Source organism: Dermacentor variabilis, unplaced genomic scaffold (genome assembly GCF_050947875.1).
Source record: "Dermacentor variabilis isolate Ectoservices unplaced genomic scaffold, ASM5094787v1 scaffold_12, whole genome shotgun sequence".
Taxonomy (NCBI): Eukaryota; Metazoa; Arthropoda; class Arachnida; order Ixodida; family Ixodidae; genus Dermacentor; species Dermacentor variabilis.
Window position 1 is genome coordinate 30,794,804 of NW_027460280.1, and position 19,227 is coordinate 30,814,030.

At 45.3% G+C, this 19,227-nt stretch overlaps 2 protein-coding genes across 2 annotated transcripts in view; one reads left to right on the top strand and one right to left on the bottom strand.

Annotated features, from left to right (window-relative positions):
- Positions 1 to 4,723: 4,723 nt before the first annotated feature.
- The window catches only part of LOC142565920 (protein kinase C iota type-like), a 41,888-nt gene continuing 27,384 nt past the window's right edge, over positions 4,724 to 19,227 (bottom strand). Inside the window, exons 9-11 of the mRNA XM_075676524.1 lie at positions 17,811 to 17,890; positions 15,628 to 15,724; positions 4,724 to 4,825 (exon numbers count right to left, since the gene is read on the bottom strand). Coding sequence (XP_075532639.1) covers positions 4,773 to 4,825; positions 15,628 to 15,724; positions 17,811 to 17,890 — 230 coding nt within the window. The 3' untranslated portion in view covers positions 4,724 to 4,772. The remainder of the gene's footprint in view (positions 4,826 to 15,627; positions 15,725 to 17,810; positions 17,891 to 19,227) is intronic.
- LOC142565916 (uncharacterized) overlaps positions 13,188 to 19,227 on the top strand; it is a 55,041-nt gene continuing 49,001 nt past the window's right edge. The window contains exon 1 of the transcript XR_012824915.1: positions 13,188 to 13,310. The gene's annotated coding sequence lies outside the window, so the exon portion shown is untranslated. The remainder of the gene's footprint in view (positions 13,311 to 19,227) is intronic.

The following is a 19,227-nucleotide window of genomic DNA, read 5'->3' on the forward strand; positions in this document are numbered from 1 at the left end:
TATATCGGTAAGTATGAGCATGTAAATTACAGAAGTCGCAGTTAAACGAGTAGCGAAGTACGTTTCCGCTATATTTCTTCTGCGCTTGGCGCACACGCAGAACCATCTTGAGGCAAACACAGAAGAGTCCCTCCTGGCAATGTACGGCACTGCCCCGACAGGTGGCGCGCCACTCGCCCGCTTCTCCCCTTCATCTCGTTTGAGCGCATTGGGGCCGACTCAAGAGCATGCCGAGCGAATGAGTGGGCGGTGCGAACGGGGTGCGATAACGGTATCGTGTTTCACTCTTGAAGGCGAAGCTTAAGCGTCCTCCAATTTTTTTAGTTCAGCATATGTAGCACAGCATTGCCTTGCTCAAGCTTGGTTGCTTTTACAAGCGCAGCCGCCTCCCCCTTTTTAGCGTTTGTGAGTTCAGCAACGAGTGTTGCATATGCCCTTCCTCTAGTTTAGAAATTCTCTCCACGACGCCAGCAAAAGCGTCGGCCTCAGCCTTAGTCACTGGACCAGGATTGGGCTCAATATCACCAGAAAGCATGAGCAACAATTCCAGCAATATACAACATAAATCAAATGAAGTAGCTAGCGTTCGTTTCAGTACATCTAGCCGCTATACAGGGCAGGACACGTTTAACAAGTATAGTAATCGCTGGTTTTCACACATGAAGCACCAGAGAGGTAACTAACCTGCAAAAACAGCTTGTGTGAATTCGTCATCTCAGATGCGGTGCCGTGCCCGAAGCCGCCGATGTCTCGATTGCTTTTCTATCCGCCGCCGGTGGTGCAGAACGTAGCAGTTCCTTGTTGCCAGACGCGGTAGCTGACTTTGACCAAAGTTGGTGCCGGTGGCGCGGGATCTGGCCATGGCAGGAACAGAAATCCAGAATCCGTTCGACATGAACTCAGCAGGCCACAACAAAGCGCCCAGGAAACGGTAGCCTGCAAAAGAAGCTTGTTGTGAATTCGTCATCTCAGATGCCATCCTGAGATGTCGTCAGCGCGGATTTGTCATCTCAGATAAAATATCATTTAAGAATTGGTAGAGCAAATTTCTAGCATTATTTGGCAAAATGCCATCGAACTTAATCTTAGCAATCTGAGAACTGCTTAAGAAGTCGATCTCACGGAGGTGAACTTGTAATGGGTCTAATAGAGCTTGCACAAGAACTACTTGAGGGCAGCGTTTACAAACGAGACCACCGATATTTTTAAAAAATGAGTCCAATTAAATATCGCAGACCTACTGAGATTTTCTCTGTGGGGATGCATAGATGTCCAGAAAGCTTTGCACTGATAGGATATACAACCTAATCGTAAGAGAAGGAAGGCGTGCTTCTTCATGTAAACACTATTCACGACAAATTTAGAGAGACCAAGACATAAGCACAGTAATTCCCGTTCTAAAATGCAAGAAATCTTTGCAAGGACATCCCTGCGCATTCCATAGCGACTGTTGCTAAGTCTACGCAGCATGCCTAGTGCACGTGCTCCTTTGCATGCAATATGCGGGCTGCCGTTGAGTTTTTTTCTAGTACATAGCTCCCAAATATTTAAGTGACTACACTTGTGGGATAATCTCTTGTTGGCAGACCAGCGAAATGTGTACGGGAACGGTATTAGGAACAACTAGGATCGCACTTTTGCTGACATTAAGAGAGAGGTTTATGTCATCAAGCCACTTTTCAAGGCTACTCGTACAGTACTTCTGAGTTTAGTATAATGCATGTATGTCTACTGATGCACCAAACAATGCTATGTCTTCAGCGTAAGCATACACCGGCACATCCTGTTGAGCCGAGATAGGCCGTAACAAAGCATTAAACAACGATTGCGTTAGGACTGAACCTTGGGAAAGACTTCTAGTTTGTTTATATTTTAAAGACGACAATCCGCCATTGATAGCAGTAACATTTCCGGCCATTTAACAATGTTTAAAAGGCTACAAATACTTTGGAAGGCCTGCATCATAAAGTGTCTTCATTAGTATGGCATGCTTTACACTGTCATAAGCTTCAGTAATATCCAAGGTAGCTAAGGCAGCATATTGTTTCAGGCATCGAACAAGCTGTATTCGGCTTTCTCGGTAAAAATACGCGCAATAAAGGAGTACCCACGTCTGAATCCTATTTGGAACGGGCTCAAGATCATATTTTCTATCAACTAATTATCTATGCGGCCGTGTGAGAATCTTTCGGCGAGTTTTACAAGATTCGATGAGAAATATTGGCCTAATGTTGTCTAGGGCGTAACCAGCGCCCTGCTTTATAGAAGAGTACTTTTGCCCGTCTCCATTCAGGAGAGATCAACGAATTTCTAATAGAATCGCTTACAATAGTGAGAAGAACCTGAGGCGTTATCTTATATAACGCTTTTAGTATAGAGGTAGGGACGCCATCATGGCCAAGTTCTGAAGGAGCCTGCAGGCTTACTACTTTTGCCAGTTTCAGAATTGTGACTTCTTCAATATTGTTACCATGGGGAGGCGCAAGTTCATGATAAGGAAATATAGACCAAAAATTAATTTAAGAGCTTTAGCAATACCTTCCAGTAATTTAGCCAATTCACAGTGTGTTCGAAAGTCAGATTCGATGTGTATTGATGCTGGAATAATCTTTCTTTAGTTTTCAAAAATCGAAAAAGGGCTTTTCTGTTGCCAGTCTTACAAATAAAACCAAAGTGCTGACAATCATAGCTGTCCTTTGCATTGGCAACTGTTCTTTTCATTGTTGCAGCCGCAAACTTATAATCTCTTCAATTACACTAGGGCGCGGATTATTAAGCAGCTTCTGCAACGTGCTTTTTCTTAGCCCGTAATCACATGAGCACCCTAAGCTCCACCAAGGGCCAAGAAGAAACACTACGGCTTTTTCTCAGTGCGGACGGACAGGACAGGACAGGACAGGACAGGACAGACAGACAGACAGACAGACAGACAGACAGACAGACAGACAGACAGACAGACAGACAGACAGACAGACAGACAGACAGACAGACAGACAGATAGATAGATAGATAGATAGATAGATAGATAGATAGACAGATAGATAGATAGATAGATAGATAGATAGATAGATAGATAGATAGATAGATAGATAGATAGATAGATAGATAGATAGATAGATAGATAGATAGATAGATAGATAGATAGATAGATAGATAGACAGACAGATAGATAGATAGATAGATAGATAGATAGATAGATAGATAGATAGATAGATAGATAGATAGATAGATAGATAGATAGATAGATAGATAGATAGATAGATAGATAGATAGATAGATAGATAGATAGATAGATAGATAGATAGATAGATAGATTCCGATGGTTCGCACTTCTGAGCCGCAGAACTAATTCTGAGAAAACCGAGAGAATGACGGCCCTGCGAGTGATTCTACTGCATAGGTAACACAACCGCAATGAGTCGCAGGCCAGTGGCATAGCACTCTTTTCCAGAAATGAGCAGATGGCAAACTTGCTGATGCAGATTTTGTTGGTGCAAGTTTAGCATCCGAACGTAAACAAGTTTCAATATTTTAGTAGAGCCAGTGAATCGCAAATGAAGGTCAGCTGCATGTTGACATGCGAGTTGCAGCAAAAATCCCTCTGCGTAGGTCTCAAACGGCCTCAAACGGCATCAGGAGCGAAGAAGTAATCTCACTGAAACAAATTTTACGCTACAAATCGGCGTTTTTTTTTTGCCGGATATCGCGTGTGAGCCGTCTGCCTTGTTCCTAAATGTCACGAAGTTTCCGAAGCTTAAATCCCCGCTTGGCTGCTTTGATTCAGGCCTGATAAATCCTGTCGCTGTGCTATATTTCGTGCCAGTGCAGAATCAAAATCTCAGTCTGTAGGTCATGCGTCTTAACAAATGAGTCTAGGAGACCACGCACACTTCTCCGAGGACAATGGATGCACAATAGATTCACTGTGCATCTATCTGGCACGAAGGATGCCCTCCATAGACACCAATGTGATATGGCCGATATTATTGGGAATTTCAGTGGAATGGGGCTTTTCTTAAGGATACCTGAATGCCGGAACACACTTGGCGTAAACAAGCAAGCTTTCTGGTCCCTAGAAAACACGCGGCCGAAAAAGATCCCCACTTAAACCAATCTCGCCGGTCGCAAGCTGCTGACATTCAACTCGCACACTCAATGCTCGTGCACGTATTTATAGCAAGTGCTAGCCAATGTCGACGTTTTTTTTTTATGCCCTCGGCCCGGTTGCAAGCCTGTTAAAAGCCCTCGGATGAGCCTATCAAATGTTCTGCGACACGTGGGCACGAGTAAAAAAAAAAGGAAACAGCCACCGCAGAGACTGTTACTAAAATGTGCGCGCGAAGAGGCACCGGAAAGCAATTTTCCAAAGCCGCGCGGCTCCGGTTCTCGCTAGGCCGGCTGGCCGCGCTATTGGGATGCAAAGACTTGCGATCCAGCCCTGGACGCGAGCGCGCAATATGTATAATGAGCACGAGCTTTGAAAGTTCTCACTATGCTCTCTAGGGTATCTCTCAGTTCAAGAAAATGGCTAGCAAGGAAACAGAGGGGCTGCGCATTATTTCTTCTTCGGCAACTCAATATTTTTTTTCTTCACAATTACCATACGAACGCAGCAACAGGCTATATTGGCGCCATCAAGGTCGCAACAAAAGAGTTTAGTAGGTCAATCGGGACTCTGGTGCCGTGGTGTTGCGGATGTGGGTCAGAAATGAGGCACAGAGGAGCGGGTGCCAAATTTTTATTCCGCAGCGTGGTCCGAGGCATCGGGGCCGTTACGTAGACAGGTTGGAGCCTTCCTCTCTCGTCGTGCTAGGCAGGGAGCCGCCTGCGAACAAGAGAGCACACACGCCGGCTCAACGCGCGTTGGCCGCAGTCAGGCAGCGCGCCGCGTCCGCTCTCGATGGGCAGCTGTGCGCATTCGGAGGACACTTTTCGTCTACACTGCGTGTGCACCTTCGGGTTACGCAATGTCCGGCTCGACCGCGTTACACAGCAGTGCTTTCACGCGGGAAAAGTCGGCCAGTGAACTACCTGCATCTTCCATACACATTGCAAAGGTGTGCCCGCTACGAATTCCGACCCCGCCTGATCATTTCAATTGTTTGCTACTTCACTGAAGCTTAGGCAAGACGTTGACGATGGCTCACACAGCTAGCGCGCCGGGAGAACGAAATGACGAGGCCTGCGGCGCGTGGTTTAAGTATAGCTTCAAGGTGTTCAACAGGGGCGCCTTCGTTATAACATTGGGCCTCACTGTAAAATTGATGCCCAATTCGTGCTATTCTGACATAGCAAACAACATACACGACGAAGTAAGAGATGAACGAACAGAAAATATGCACTGTGTCTAACTGCTAGGAATGATATGGCACACGACAAAGTCTGTTAAAAATATATATATATCCGCCTTTGCTGTGCTCCGTGGTGAGTCCACGTGTAGTCTTCATTTATTCTGCGCAACAAAACGAGTTCGAGACAAGGTGCGAAGTCTTCACTTATCGTGTGCAACAAAATGTATTCGAGACAAAGTAAAAACCTTCTGTCGAAATACAGCGCACCTCACTTTTTCAATACGCAAACTAAAATGCGGCTTTTCAAGTTCATGTGAAAAGTATGTTGAAAGCTAACTTATTCCTTTGCTGCATTTCACACAGCACAGCATTTCCAACATCCCAGTACGACAGTTGATAACGGTACGACAACAAAGGTTTTCTTTTTTTGTGTTCACGACTGACATAGTGAATTACAAGTAAAGCATCTTTGCTTTTAATTTTATGCGGCTACCGTTCCTTGCAATCACTGAATGTAGCAGTTCCAGCTTAGGCTCGATTTTCTTCAACCCAGAGGAAGGTCTTTCATTTGTTTCCCCCTTTTTAGCGCAGGAAGCAAAAGAAGCTTTTCTTTTTTCCTCGTCCTGCAAGCTACCATGTGCGGATAGTTTCACGCACACGCATGTTCTTAACGTGGTTCAGAATTCATTTCAGGTCCAAAGAAGTAGGCACTGTATAATTTTTTTATGACTCCGAATGCAGCTTGTGAAAAACGAATTCGTGCTGTCAATACCTCCGTCGCCTGTACTCTCGCCTGTTCTTCGCTACTTGACAAGCAAAATTCGTAGCATTGTGCAGAGAACAGGCGGCCCGGCCCGCCTTCTATGCAAATTAAACGGAATGGTTGTCAAGGTAAGTCAGACGTCGTCGATTGGAATTTTGCGGCTATGGGTGCTTTCGATTAACGATTAACAAAAGGGGCTATTGGAGATCTCTGAGAATGCCCCCTATCTTGCAGTGTGCGTATTTAAACTGCTGCTGAATACGATAGTCAATGTTATAAATGGATTAGACCTTCACTCTAACTAAAATGTGACTTAGCTTGCTAAGGCTTCATGTGGTACATCTTGGAGTATAGGCGGCATTGACTAGCATCTGAAGCGAATCCGAAATAAATGGGTTTCAGCGCTACTCAAGTGATTTATACAAATCCCTATGCTAGCTGTGCCCATCTGGAACCAACTAAAGTCCCGGGAATACCAACACACTAAACGGGGACAATTAAGCACTGAAAGTTTTGACGCCCTCGTTCATATAGACTTCACAAGGTGCAGGGATCGCCAAGCGACCCTAAGGCGCCGCTATAGTGACTGTGCAGCGATGTACTTTTATTTTTCCACCATATGGGATGGCCTAGAACAACCCGATGTAGCTGGGCATGCGCCGACGCTCCTTCAGGTGGCGACACCATCAACTGCGCAAGTCGCGTTCATTAAGCGTGCATTAAAGGAAATGCTCACTCCAACGAATCGCGGCCGCTAGTCCAGCACTGAGCTGACAATTTAAATTTCAATGACGGAACACTCGAGAAAACAGATTAAGGAGAAGAAGATGATCATAGTGGTCGAGTCCGGCATTATGGACTAGGAGTGTGCTCGATACACTTTTTTACACGTACCACACCGTAGGGTCAAAGTGCGACTCTTGTCCTAACAGCAACCACGCGTTCCCCTAGTTTGAATGTAAGCAAAGCTTGCGTTCACTTCTCAGTTACAGAAGCATTCGCATTAGAAGAGTCATCCGTAGTGACTCTTGAAAGTATTACATCGTGCTCATAAAGTTGAGAGTTGAATATGTTTAACGGTCATACCACGGGCGCCACTTGTATATTCGTCGCTTCAGCTCCGCTTGCGAATTCTTTTACTCAAGTGCTTCGACTTCTTACTAGTTGATTGTATATCGAGGTGCACATACAATGTAATACAGTATGGACATTATTTTGTATGTGCAGAGAGAAAATACGCGTCTCTCATTTCAAAAACTTGGTTTCGCTAACAAGTGATTGTGATGCCAACTTCTACAATGCAAGAAATTTCTACCAACTGCAGGATCTCAGTTTGGGCAAGTTGGACCTTGCCGAGACAATTTCAGCGCTGAAATGACGCAACATGGTCTCACACAACCCAATCAAACACGACGATTCGCTGCTTCCGAGTGTAGCATTGTGAAACTGCAACTGTGCTGCGGCTTTACACACGCGAACTTATCGGCACGACTTGCCCTCGTCGCCGTTACTAGCCTCGCAAAACCGTGAACTCAAACTGGCAGAGCTGCGGAGACTGGACATGAGCGCGTGCATTATTCTAGCTGCTTCATGCGCTTCTAGAACTTCCCTCTTTCGGGGCAGCATTCCCGAAACTTTACATTAAATTATGGCGTTTAACATGCCAAACCCACTTTCTGATTATGAGGCACGCCGTAGTCGAGGACTGTGGAAATTTCGACTACCTGGGGTTCTTCACCGTGCACCTAATCCCAAAACATTCTGTTTGCAAGCGCTCTTTGCTATCGTCCGGCCACCTTCGCTAATGATATATCCATCTTCAGGATTGGCTGAAATTTGATATCTAGAACAATTTTAGCGTTAGAGTTTTTCGGGAATACTGGCCCAGGTGCCAAATTCAAACACGCATACAAAAATTTATGCTAAGGTTGTTTGTAAAGGCAGATGCTAGCAAACCGTAAGGTCAGACATATCACTAGCGAATGTGGCTGGCGGATAGCAAAGAGCGCTTACGAACAGAAATACTTGTGAATTCGGCTCCAGGGTCCGTATTCACAAAAATCTCTTACGTTAGAATCGCTCGAAGGAGCAAATTCCTGTCAATCCTGAGGCTGGTCATGTTACCAGCGAACGCAGCCCGTCAATGGCCAAGAGCACTTGTGAGTAACATCGTGAATTTGGCACCATGATTGATAAAGGGTTTACTCAGATATAGGCCGATTCAAAAGCGATGTATTATACGAAATACAAACTGTACGAAATACCTCAAAGTTGCAAGAGCATACATAGGACACAAGGGCCGCTGTTAAACAAAAGAGCGTGGGAGCATAAACTGAAAGTGAAGAATTGGTTCGGTGAATAACTGGGGTAAGATTGAAAAGCGATCCGGTATTGAAGTAAAAAAAAACACGTTAGTAAACTCCACGATAACTTGGAGAGGGAAGTAGTAGAAGCATTATTTAGCAAGGGGAAACGAGACACGTACCTTTAAGTGTAGCTTGAGTAGTCCTCGTAAGTAAATATATATTTTACTGCTAAGAGCTGTCATGAGCTAGGGAATGGGCGAACATGTCCGTCCTTTCAAATGATTGTCAGAAACAAAATATCGCCCGGTGGCAGGGGGAATCGAGTTAGTCCTCGTGCGGCTTCAATACGACCGCTGTAACCCGGATCAACCGTGATAACACTGATAACACTGATAAGCTAGGCCGCGGACCGAACGTGTCCGTTCCCTGTAGCGAAGGGACGATTTTCTGCAAAGGATGCGTAAGCGTGGGTGACAGCGTACTTCACACATTGCCCAAGCACCCTTGTCCAGCTCCCGCGCTTTAGCTGAAATGTCCTGCTTCACCAATTGCATGAAGAGATTCGCCATCGGAACAGAAGACGAAGAGCAGCCAGCCGGAGCCTTCGCTTATAGTTTCCCACCCAAAGTTACTTCAGTACTTACCCACTACCTCGGTGATAACAACATCACCAAGTTGATAAAAAGCTATATTGCAGATTGACGTCAATATGTATGTTTCAAAGACTACTCTTCGGATTGCGGCGATGTGCTATCTGGCGTCCCACAAGGATCCGTTCTAGCTCCTAACCTCTTTCTTCTTTTTATCAATGACTTACACATTAATACTAACGCCACTGTAAGAATGTTTGCAGATGACTGCGTTATCTACAAGGAAATAACGTGTCGTGATGACCAGATAACCTTAAACAGTGTACTTGAAAATATAACACAATGGTGTCAAACGTGGCAGATGGTAATTAACACAGAAAAAACAGTTTGTATGACAGTGACGAATAAAAGAGCCCCCATGAACTACCCATATTATATACAAGGACAGATGTTAAAGAAAGTAGAAGAGTAAAATATTTAGGAGTCATAATTTCATCAGATCTTAAATGGGGCAAGCAGGTAACATATATTGTTAATAAATCACTGGCATTTCTATACTCGTTAAAACGCTCGCTTAGATCCGCATCAATAGATACTAAACGCTTAGCCTACCTGTCACTAGTTTGCTCTATACTGGATTATGGAACAGTATGTTGGTTTCCCTTCCGTAAACAGTACATAGCAAAATTGGAGAGCGTACAAAGGAAAGCGATTAGATTTATTTTTAATAAGTATCGCCGTCTTGACTCCCCCACAGAACTATTAAGGAAAGCTGAAGTTCGCACTATACAAAATCGAGCTCGACTACTTCGTCTTAAGAGGAACCTTTAGCTCGGGCCCAACTCCGACGCGGCCTATTCAAATACATGTAAAACGCAAAAACGTTTTTATGAGATAACCCCTGGATCGATTTTGATGAAATTGGTTGCATTTGAAAGAGAAAGTTAAATTCTAGTGACTGTTGGAAGCCGAATTTTGATTTAGGGCTTGAATTTTCTTAAAACGATTTTCAAATATTTGACCGTTTGAAAAAAATAGAAGCACGAAGTTTACAAATTCATAGCTCTGCATCAAAAACTGATATCGCGGTTCTGTAAACGGCATCTATTAGATCATTCAAAGCGGACAAATTCAATATGTCATTTTACATCTTACGTGAATTTGTTACGTTGGTTACAACGGTTTTGCAAAAGTTGTATTTTCCTATGATTAAATTTTATTTATATTCATGTGTAACATATCAATTTTGTCCGCTTTAGATGTACTATTAGATGCAATTCACAGAATTGTATTATCATTTTTAGTGGTCGAGTTGCAGAGTTGTAAACTTGATAGTTTCGTTTTTTGAAAATGTTCGATTTTTGCCAATTTTTAATAAAAAATTGACGACCTAACTCAAAAATTCGAAACCAACAGTCACTAGATTTTAGGTTTGTCTTTTAAGTGCAACAAACCTAGTCAAATTTGGTGCAATGGTTGCCGAGAAAAACGAATTCTCCTTTTACATGTATTTAGATAGGAGCACTCGAGCTAAAGCTTCCTCTTAAGTTTCTTTTCTTTCTTCTTAATGGCAGTATGGAAATCAATGCGAGTGACTACTTACTACCGACAGATACACATAGTTCTCGAACACACCAAGCACTCAACAGAATACAGATTTCACAACGACATATTCAGGTACTCCTTTCCACATGCAATCCGTGAATGGAACATGTTGCCTCATGACGTTGTCACCTGCACATCACGCGAATCCTTTATCGCCAAATTATCAAGCAATATTCTGTAGCTACGACCTGCACATAGGTGAGCCGCGTCGTGCAATGGCATTTTGATTCACTTCTCAGTGTCTTGTATTCTGCCCTGATATAAATACCTGCTGAATCTTGGTTCTTGCGCATTGCACATCCAATATATTTACATTTTTTTCTTTGTTCTTCTTCTGCGTGCTAAACCTTCCAACATGGCATTTACTACTATTTTTCCCCGCTCCTTTTACAGAATCTGTACAATGAATGTAGAGTGCATATGTACTGCCTTGTTCACCTAAACGTATCTATGTCCGCGCCTACTTGAACTGTTCTCTTGAATATGTACCCTGCCCCTTTCCTGCAACAGCCTCAAATGTGAGGATAGCGGTATGTTCAAATAAAATAAAAAATAAATATACATGCATGTTCGCAGTAATCGAGTTGAGGGAAGCAAAGAATGAGCGCAGTCTGCCAGTTCTTTTTTATTTTTAATAGTTATATGCAATCAACGATGGCAAGCGACAGTGTCATGTATAAAGCCACAGTCACTGTAAACAAAATCACCGGCGCAAATAGCTCAGTGTTATTTCGTGTGTGTTTTCTTGTTTCATTGCTCCAACTCTAATAAAATATCTCTTCAGAAAAGTCTAGAAAGTAATTTTGAAACAGGTGTAGCGGTACGGTTCCTATTTCCCTCTACACATGCCTTACGCTTAATGTCATCATCACGATTATTTCTGCTGGCTATTTCTTTATCATTTCTTTTTAGTACCACCTGCTGTGCTTTTAATAATGACAAGTGATATAAAAATAAAATTCCGCATGCAATGCCGATAAGGGAATCCAGTCATAGTGAATACTGTAACAAAAAAGGCTTTCTTTCTTTCTTTTTTTCTTTCTTTATGCGCGACACGTATTTGTTGAGCATGCTCAAATATTAACGCATGCCAATGGACTTCGGAATAGTATGCAGCGAGCCCACTGAGCAGGCGGAAATATGTAAGTAGCGGACAAACTTAGACGCTGTGATTTCACTTGAGTCATATTGTGCGAAAAATGCATCAGGGCGATGTCAGCTTTCCACTATAAAAACATTTCTCGGCGATTTTGTACTTCCTAACCCGCTGCTTTCGTGCACCGATAAGATTTTGCGGTCGTCAGGATTAAGCTCAGCATACACATCGCAAGTAATTCAGCTGGGACAATGTTACACGAGATGACCAGGAACCCAAGGAACAATGTCGCTATAGAAGAAGGCGTTAGGTGTGGCGCTCTTCTTGTCCTGTGTCCACTGCAGTTCCCGAAAAAGCTAAACATTCACTCGACTGTGCCCTACAATGTCATGGCGGCATTGTGGTGCCTGGCGTCATACCTGGAAGCCACACGTCCTCTCAACAGCGGACAATACGGCCGCAGCAGCCAATGTATCGATAGCTGTCATCGTTCACTGAATAGTCGCCTATAAAGCCGACCATTCTTGCAATAAGACTGCCTCATACATTCGCCTTTTTATCTGGTGTGCGTGCCACAACAGTGCGCGTTTTAGATCAGTAAGAGCGACCATGGCTTGCAGCTTCTCGGGGCAAAGAAGCCCCTCCCAATGAGTCGCATGGCCCGACCGCAAAATCATTCAGCGTGCGACAGCAGCGCGGCTCCCAACGAGTGAGTTGAGCATGCTAACACCGGCTAAGCAAATGCGTCACAAAGAAGGCGGCTGGCTGTCGCACATCCGGATATTGTGTGCGGCTGAACAACAGCTGCTGCGAATTTCATGCAACCCAGCGACCACTTCTGACGCTCCGGATTGGATCCGAAGTAAGAAACAGAGAGGAAAGCAGGTGCGCTACCTTTGTTCCTGACGTTTAGCCGCGCACTTTGGACAGCGCTTGGTCTTAGGGGCCTTTTTATGAAATCTTAGTTTCTTTTCCTTTTCTGTCGCACCTGTGGATTGAGCGCAGGGCCCTCCGTTGCGATCAAGACCTCGCGCATCGCGAGACGTCGCGAACACATGGCAGGTGCGAGTGCTGCCTAAACACTGTTCAATGCACTGCGCTGCTGTTACGAGAAGAAAGGGAACCGAGGGACCCGGTTTTCGCTAGTCACAATCATATGACGCCAACAGACTAGATCGCCGCAACTACACGCATCCAAGGAAGGGCACAGGTAAACAGCGCCGCGTTAGCTCAACTGGTAAGAGCATTTGCATTCGAAATGCGAACAGGTGGTGGATTTGGCTCCCGCATCCACTTTGCATTTTTACATTTAAATAAAAAACAATTTACCCTAAGCTTCACTGTCTGTTGCCTTCATATGATTGCGTGACAGTTTGCAAATTGCAGCAGATATGAGATTAATGCTCAGTCGTCTTTCAGTTAATAGGTTTTAATAGAAGATATACAATACTACGTAAATTATTTACAAAAATCTGAATGGCCTAAGGCAGACTTCTGTCAAATGCTGTAATTATTCACACGAAGGTTCCTTCCTTTCAGTGATCCACTATGCGATTACAATAGATAACCACGATGACGTTATTGCAGAAGACGATGGGGACAAAACGATGACTCCTCAGAGGATTCCCTAACGCAACCTTGCACTTGAGGCACTAACGAGTAAGCTTGCATCTGGCCTAAAATTATTGCTCTATCTTCATAGCTCATGTTCCCTGAAACTTTAATCCACTGCTACGTTCAAGCCACGGTGTCAAAAGGAAGGTGGTCCGACGACGCGCCTGCGCAATCGCCGCAGCAAGAAGCCGAACGCGCCGTTTTGCTGACATCTGGCTTCGTCTGAAGCTCGCGCTCCAATATCTAGCTGTAAATGATACTTCATAGGGTATGTTTACAAGCCTCTACAAAACATGTTGTTCACAAGTGTGCAATTCCTTGTTAATTGACTCCGTCGCAAGCCAATAATTTAGCTTTGTGGCAGTCATAGTGCTTTAAGCATCTTTAAGCATAACGGTGAACCTTCTTGGGTTTACAGTTATGGGTTTTCTTTCTCTCTCTACGTTAGCACTAGGAGTTTCAAAGTGAGAAAAAGTATGTGTGTGAAGTCTGGGAAGCCGGTCACACAAAGTACCTGAAGGCATCAAAACTGCTAGATTCGAGACCCTGATATGTACACGGACACCTGTGTATACTCTCTCTCTCTCTCTCTCTCTCTCTCTGTAATATATATATATATATATAGTCTACTCCGGACCACCGTCAGTTCCACTTAGCTCCTCAAAGAGGCAGGGCGTGTGTCGAGTGATCTCCTCAACACTTTGCAATATGGTAAACGCGATAACGCATTTCTCTCGCACTTACTCCTAAATCGCCACTGCATTATTTGTTTCTTGACCGCCTTCTAATTCGTCAACAAAGCAATCAATGGGACTAGCTGGTTCATTTTGATTTTCTTTAAGAACACGCTGACTTGAAAGCACTACATGAAAAACCAAAACAGTAACAAACACAAGTTGACAGGGCAAAGCACGTCCTGTCAACTCGCGACAGGACGTCGCGCAACTTGTGTTTCTGTCCTGCTTCTTGGTGCAGTGCCTTTAAGATCAGCGCGTTCTTAAAAGGAATTACAATCTGCGTTGAGGGACTGAAAGGTCTTTGGACTATTTCACTACGGCTTCCGACTGCGTTGAATTACAATATAAGATAAATATAATTACGCTGAGCAGGCGGAAAGAGGCATTCTGTTTGGAAGCCTGGGGCTGATGGCAATGCGAAAACTTTGCTATAATTTCAAAGTGCACTTGCGACAGTAAGAATGCTTCCTTTTACAGGGAATCTACCGAAGTTATTTGTCTTTTGTACTTGCATTATCAATGCTGGCTCGGCTTCTTTCATCCTCGAGGACGTAGTAGCAATAGTAACTCTGTTTTAAAGTCGAGAGTATGACGGAAACCAGTCTGGTCGGGACGATGCATACTTAAAAAGGAAGAGCTCCGGGCACCGACCAAAATGGTTTAAACTATACATTTACGTTTCGGCTCCCGCGGGGGGGCCGAAATTCTGTTTTATGCCTTCAGTCATATCAATGTGTTTAAGTGAAGTGCGTTCACAGTGACAAGGCGAAATAAACGTTCGCCCTCCGCTCCCCCCCCTCGTCGATGCAAACAAACACAATGAAGAAGAAAGTCACCGGATGGTGACGTTGCGCGTCTGCAAAATTGCATTCAACTATACGAGCTGCTCACTGACGTAATTTATGAAGATACGCGTATGAATGGCCGATAAAACGCACATAAATAATTGCGTATACGTTCACCAACCTGCAACTCCGAAGATACACAACAGATAATATAAAGTTAGTCCTTGCGTAAAATTCCAGCTCAAAACACCAGGATCAAACCTCAAGGTGCCGCGTTAGCCATCGCGGAAAAAACAGCGCAACATTACAAGGGCGAAGAAAAAATAGACGCACGCCGGCGCCACTGTGTGTCTATTCTTTATTCGTCCTTGTAAAGTTGTGCTGTTCTTCTGCAATGTATTTGTACCAATTTGCCCAAATGTAGACTCTCATGAGCATTAGCCATCTGCATCTGCGCGATTTCACAGTGCGGACGAAACAGTTTTTCGAGGCCGCAATCCACGTCGGCGCTCCCTAAATTACGATAGCTCTGCAAGATGCTTCTATGCTGGATGAAAATGATTTTCAACTGGGAACGTTTGAATAACTGCAGAAATGACGCGCGATAGCAAGAATGCTTTCATCGAAGCCCCGACAGAGAGTGCGGAATGAAACGCCACCAAGACCTGTGCTGCCTCTTGCGGCGGTGCCCGGCGCATTGTGGGATGAGCCGCCCGCATCTCGTCAGGGCACCTCCCCTTCTTACACCGTGGCTCAAGCAGAGTAAAAACATGTTAATATTGCAAAGATTCTCCCACGGAAGCGGCCCATGCAAGCTGATTGAGCAAAGACCCTACTTACACGAGACCTCTGACCAGTCGATGGGGGCGTAAAAGGGGTTCTTCATGAGGTCGTCAAATCCACCTTCGGGTCTGCATCCCAGCCTCCTTTTAGGATTCTATGAAAGGAAAAAAAACGATTGTGGATATAGGAGGAAGCACTCCAGTCTGCCTGAAAACGTGAAGATACACCAGACAAAGAACACTTTCGTGGAATGCCCTTCCCGACGCATCGAAAATGAATGGCATTTTTTGCTGGAATGCGCTTAAAGAAAGCAAGATACAAGCACCCTAAGTATATGCGTACCAGATAAGACGATCATTATATCTAGCGCGCGGTCACAAAGACGGCCGCGAGCGTATCAGCAGTATTGCAACCGGCTTGCTACGCGCCTGTACTGCCACTACAGCCCCGGTGGAAGACAGGAGCTCCAACTCGCTGTCCTGCAACGGAGTTGTAGGGACCATCTAAACAGATTAAGCAAATGCGTTACAAAATGCACCTACCTCACCTCCGTGCTAGCTGCTTCCACTCACTTCTCTTCCTCACGCTTTTGTATCCTGACTGGACAGCGCATAGGCGCGGCGTACGCAAGCGTTGTGATCCCGACTCCCTTGTCTCCAGTTGTTGCATCTTTTGCTGCCATTTCAGAAGCTTCAGCTGTCATAAGCACTATGTCAGTGGTTGGGGGCTATTCTTTCCGTGACTCGCCCAGCAACAGGCCTTATGAGGTACCGTTATCTCTGGGATCGGCTGAGCGGCCGATCCAAGCAATAACGGTAACCCGGCCACTGGCGAGTCATGATAGATCCAATAACGAAACACAAAATTAATTAGGAGTGAATTGGGAGGTTAGAAAATATCACCTCTGTTTTGCAATGTGCTAACTAATACGCCACAGCAAAATTTGAATCCCACGCTGCCATACGTATTAAGTCGCGTATCGATATGCGGGTGCGAACCTTCCACACTCTTGTCTACAGAGCGCTGGAGCACCGCTCTACAAAGCAAGCACATAGGAATACTAAAGTTAGTTTCAGGACACCGCACTGAAAAATTTGTCACTTCCGTTTCCAGGGCCCGTATTGACAAAAAAAAGTATCGTAAACAGTTCGTAAGCGCAGATGCAACCACTTAGGATGGCGAACATATTAGCGAAGGCGGCGCACCAGTGGCAAGCAGCTCTTACGAACAATGACATGTGTGAATTAAGCCCTACTTGACCACCATTGCTCGAGCATATTCTCTCAAGCTAAGCAAAAACACAAGAGAATCCCTTTCTTCGCCTGGCGGCGCACACAACCGCTCCATGCATGAGTGTCGACTTCTGTACCAGCTTTAGAAATAGACTTACTCCGGCAAACAACTATGCTTCCCTCACAATGGGCGTCTGGTTGAGTGTGGCATTTTATCACTCGAGAAATTCTGAGCTGGAAAACGTAATCATGGTCGCACACTGCAGTGCCACTAAATATTACTATCTCACGTGCAGGGAAATCAATTTTATTTCCTGAGAAGCACGCGTGTTCGGCAGTGTGACGCAATTTTGCCTTCCTGTTTGTTCAATGGGAGCACGCGGCTCTATCCCGCAGCGTTTGCAGTGTCCCCTCCCCCCCCCCCCCCCCCACGCTATACGCGACCAGAAATCATTAAGATTAAAGCGCGAATAGTACTATTTCGCCGCCTCCTTTTACTGCTTAGGACAGTGCATAACTAGGAAGGAACTTGCTAGGAAAGAGTCGGTACCGTCATTTTCCCTCACAAACGCAGGCAATGAGGAACATTTCTTACTGGTAATATCCTTAGCCCAAACAAATGATGACAGCAGTTCAACTTTAACAAAGACATCCTTTTTTGACTGATGCCTGCTACATGAAACGGAATGGGGACGACAAGACCTTGTTGAAACCGCTACACAAACAGCGAACATTTCTACCTATATAAGGCGTTAGCCCTAATCTGCACAATAAGTTTAGTTGATGCGTGTCTTCAAGTGGCGTTGTCACATTAACTCGTATAAACGTTTGCCCACTTATCGCAAATGTAATAATTGAGGATTAACAACATATTCACGTCATTTTAAATATTCACACAGTTCCAAAGCTAACGACTAAGTTATGCATCTGCAACATTGCATAGCTCAATGTGCATTAGTTAAGGATAACAAATTATTGCGTGCATTGTGATGTAATGAACTTACTTACCTCTTTCAGGATTTCTCTGAGCAGCGTTTGTGCAGACCTCGACAACGTCCTCGGAATTTTCAAAGGCGCAATCAAGGCCACTATTTAGACAAGAAAGAAACAACACTCCACTTAAGCAAAGCACACACCAAAAACGAGCACGTCTAGAAGCACCCAGAAAACAAAACATTAATGTTAATCGGGAAGAAAGTGCACGAGTCTGGTCACAAAGGCTCAACTGTTGGCCGTCGACGTCTCCTCCATAGTAGCAGCCTGAACGCTTTCTGTATGCCCTAAGCCGCTTTCGGAGGCCTCCTCCGTTAACGGGTTGCTATCAGCGTGCGCGGTTGACAGCAAAGAAGCGCCCTTATTGAGTGAGCCCAGAAGCCAAGCCTCGGAATGCCAGACTCCCATAGAGCCTGGGTCTTCATCGCTGTCACTGGGATGCTCCCGCGTCTGCATGGAAACCGTGTCAGCTCCCGCACTGTCGGACTCGTCTTTCTCCGGGCTGTCGCTACTGGCCGGTGAAGATAAATTATCGACAGAAGGCCTTGGACCTGGCCGTTTGGTCAGTACCTTCCGTCTCTTAGGTGCCTTGCGTAAAATGCGCTTGTCCCAGCCCGCGTAGCAATACTGGTCCATGACGAGGTGGAATTTGGAAAGGCGGACGCTAACCACAGCGGTGGCCATTAGCAAGACAGCGAGAAAGAGGAGGCTGGTCCAAGCACCATGGTAGTTGCCCAGCAGTGAGCCACAGAACAAGCTGTAACCGTGGTTCATCACTTTGTACACAATGCGGCACTCTGCAGCTGCGCTGTTTCGGTTTTTGCCACGCAGTCGGCTAAGCATCATCTCCGCCTTGGCAACCATCGTGACGTAAAAATCCGACAACGCTGGCTGAAGAATTTCAGCATTCAAGTCGGCGGTGGTATTTACGGCGAGGTCGCTGCCCGGTATCACTTGCGTGCAGTTCTTGGTGCATTCTGCCTCATTATCCGCGCTCCTACGCCGCCGTATCCGCGACACCTGGAAGTAAGCGCTTTGCTTATGCGGTCTCGGTGCTCGCCGAGCCCGTTCCGTGCAAGAGTGCAGTATTTTACTGGGAAGAAGAGTGGTGTCTCCGGAAAGCAGCTTCGTGGTGGCTTCGTCCAGTATTTGCGTTTCCCTACCGCGGTACGGTTCGCAGATGTAGCATTCGCCAACAGCACATCCGGAAAGCAGTACACCAGCTAAGGGAACTGCAAGGACGCTGCACGCAAACAACACCACAGGGCAGTAGAGCATAATTAGGCCTGCTTTGTGCGAAAACGCGTTTCTTAGGGTGGGTGCCATACCTCGGTCGTGGTTGAGCATGCCCATGGCAAGCCCCACCACCAAAAGAGCGGCTACGACGCCAACAACCATGGACAGGAGCATCATCATGAGCGGGGCAAGAGAT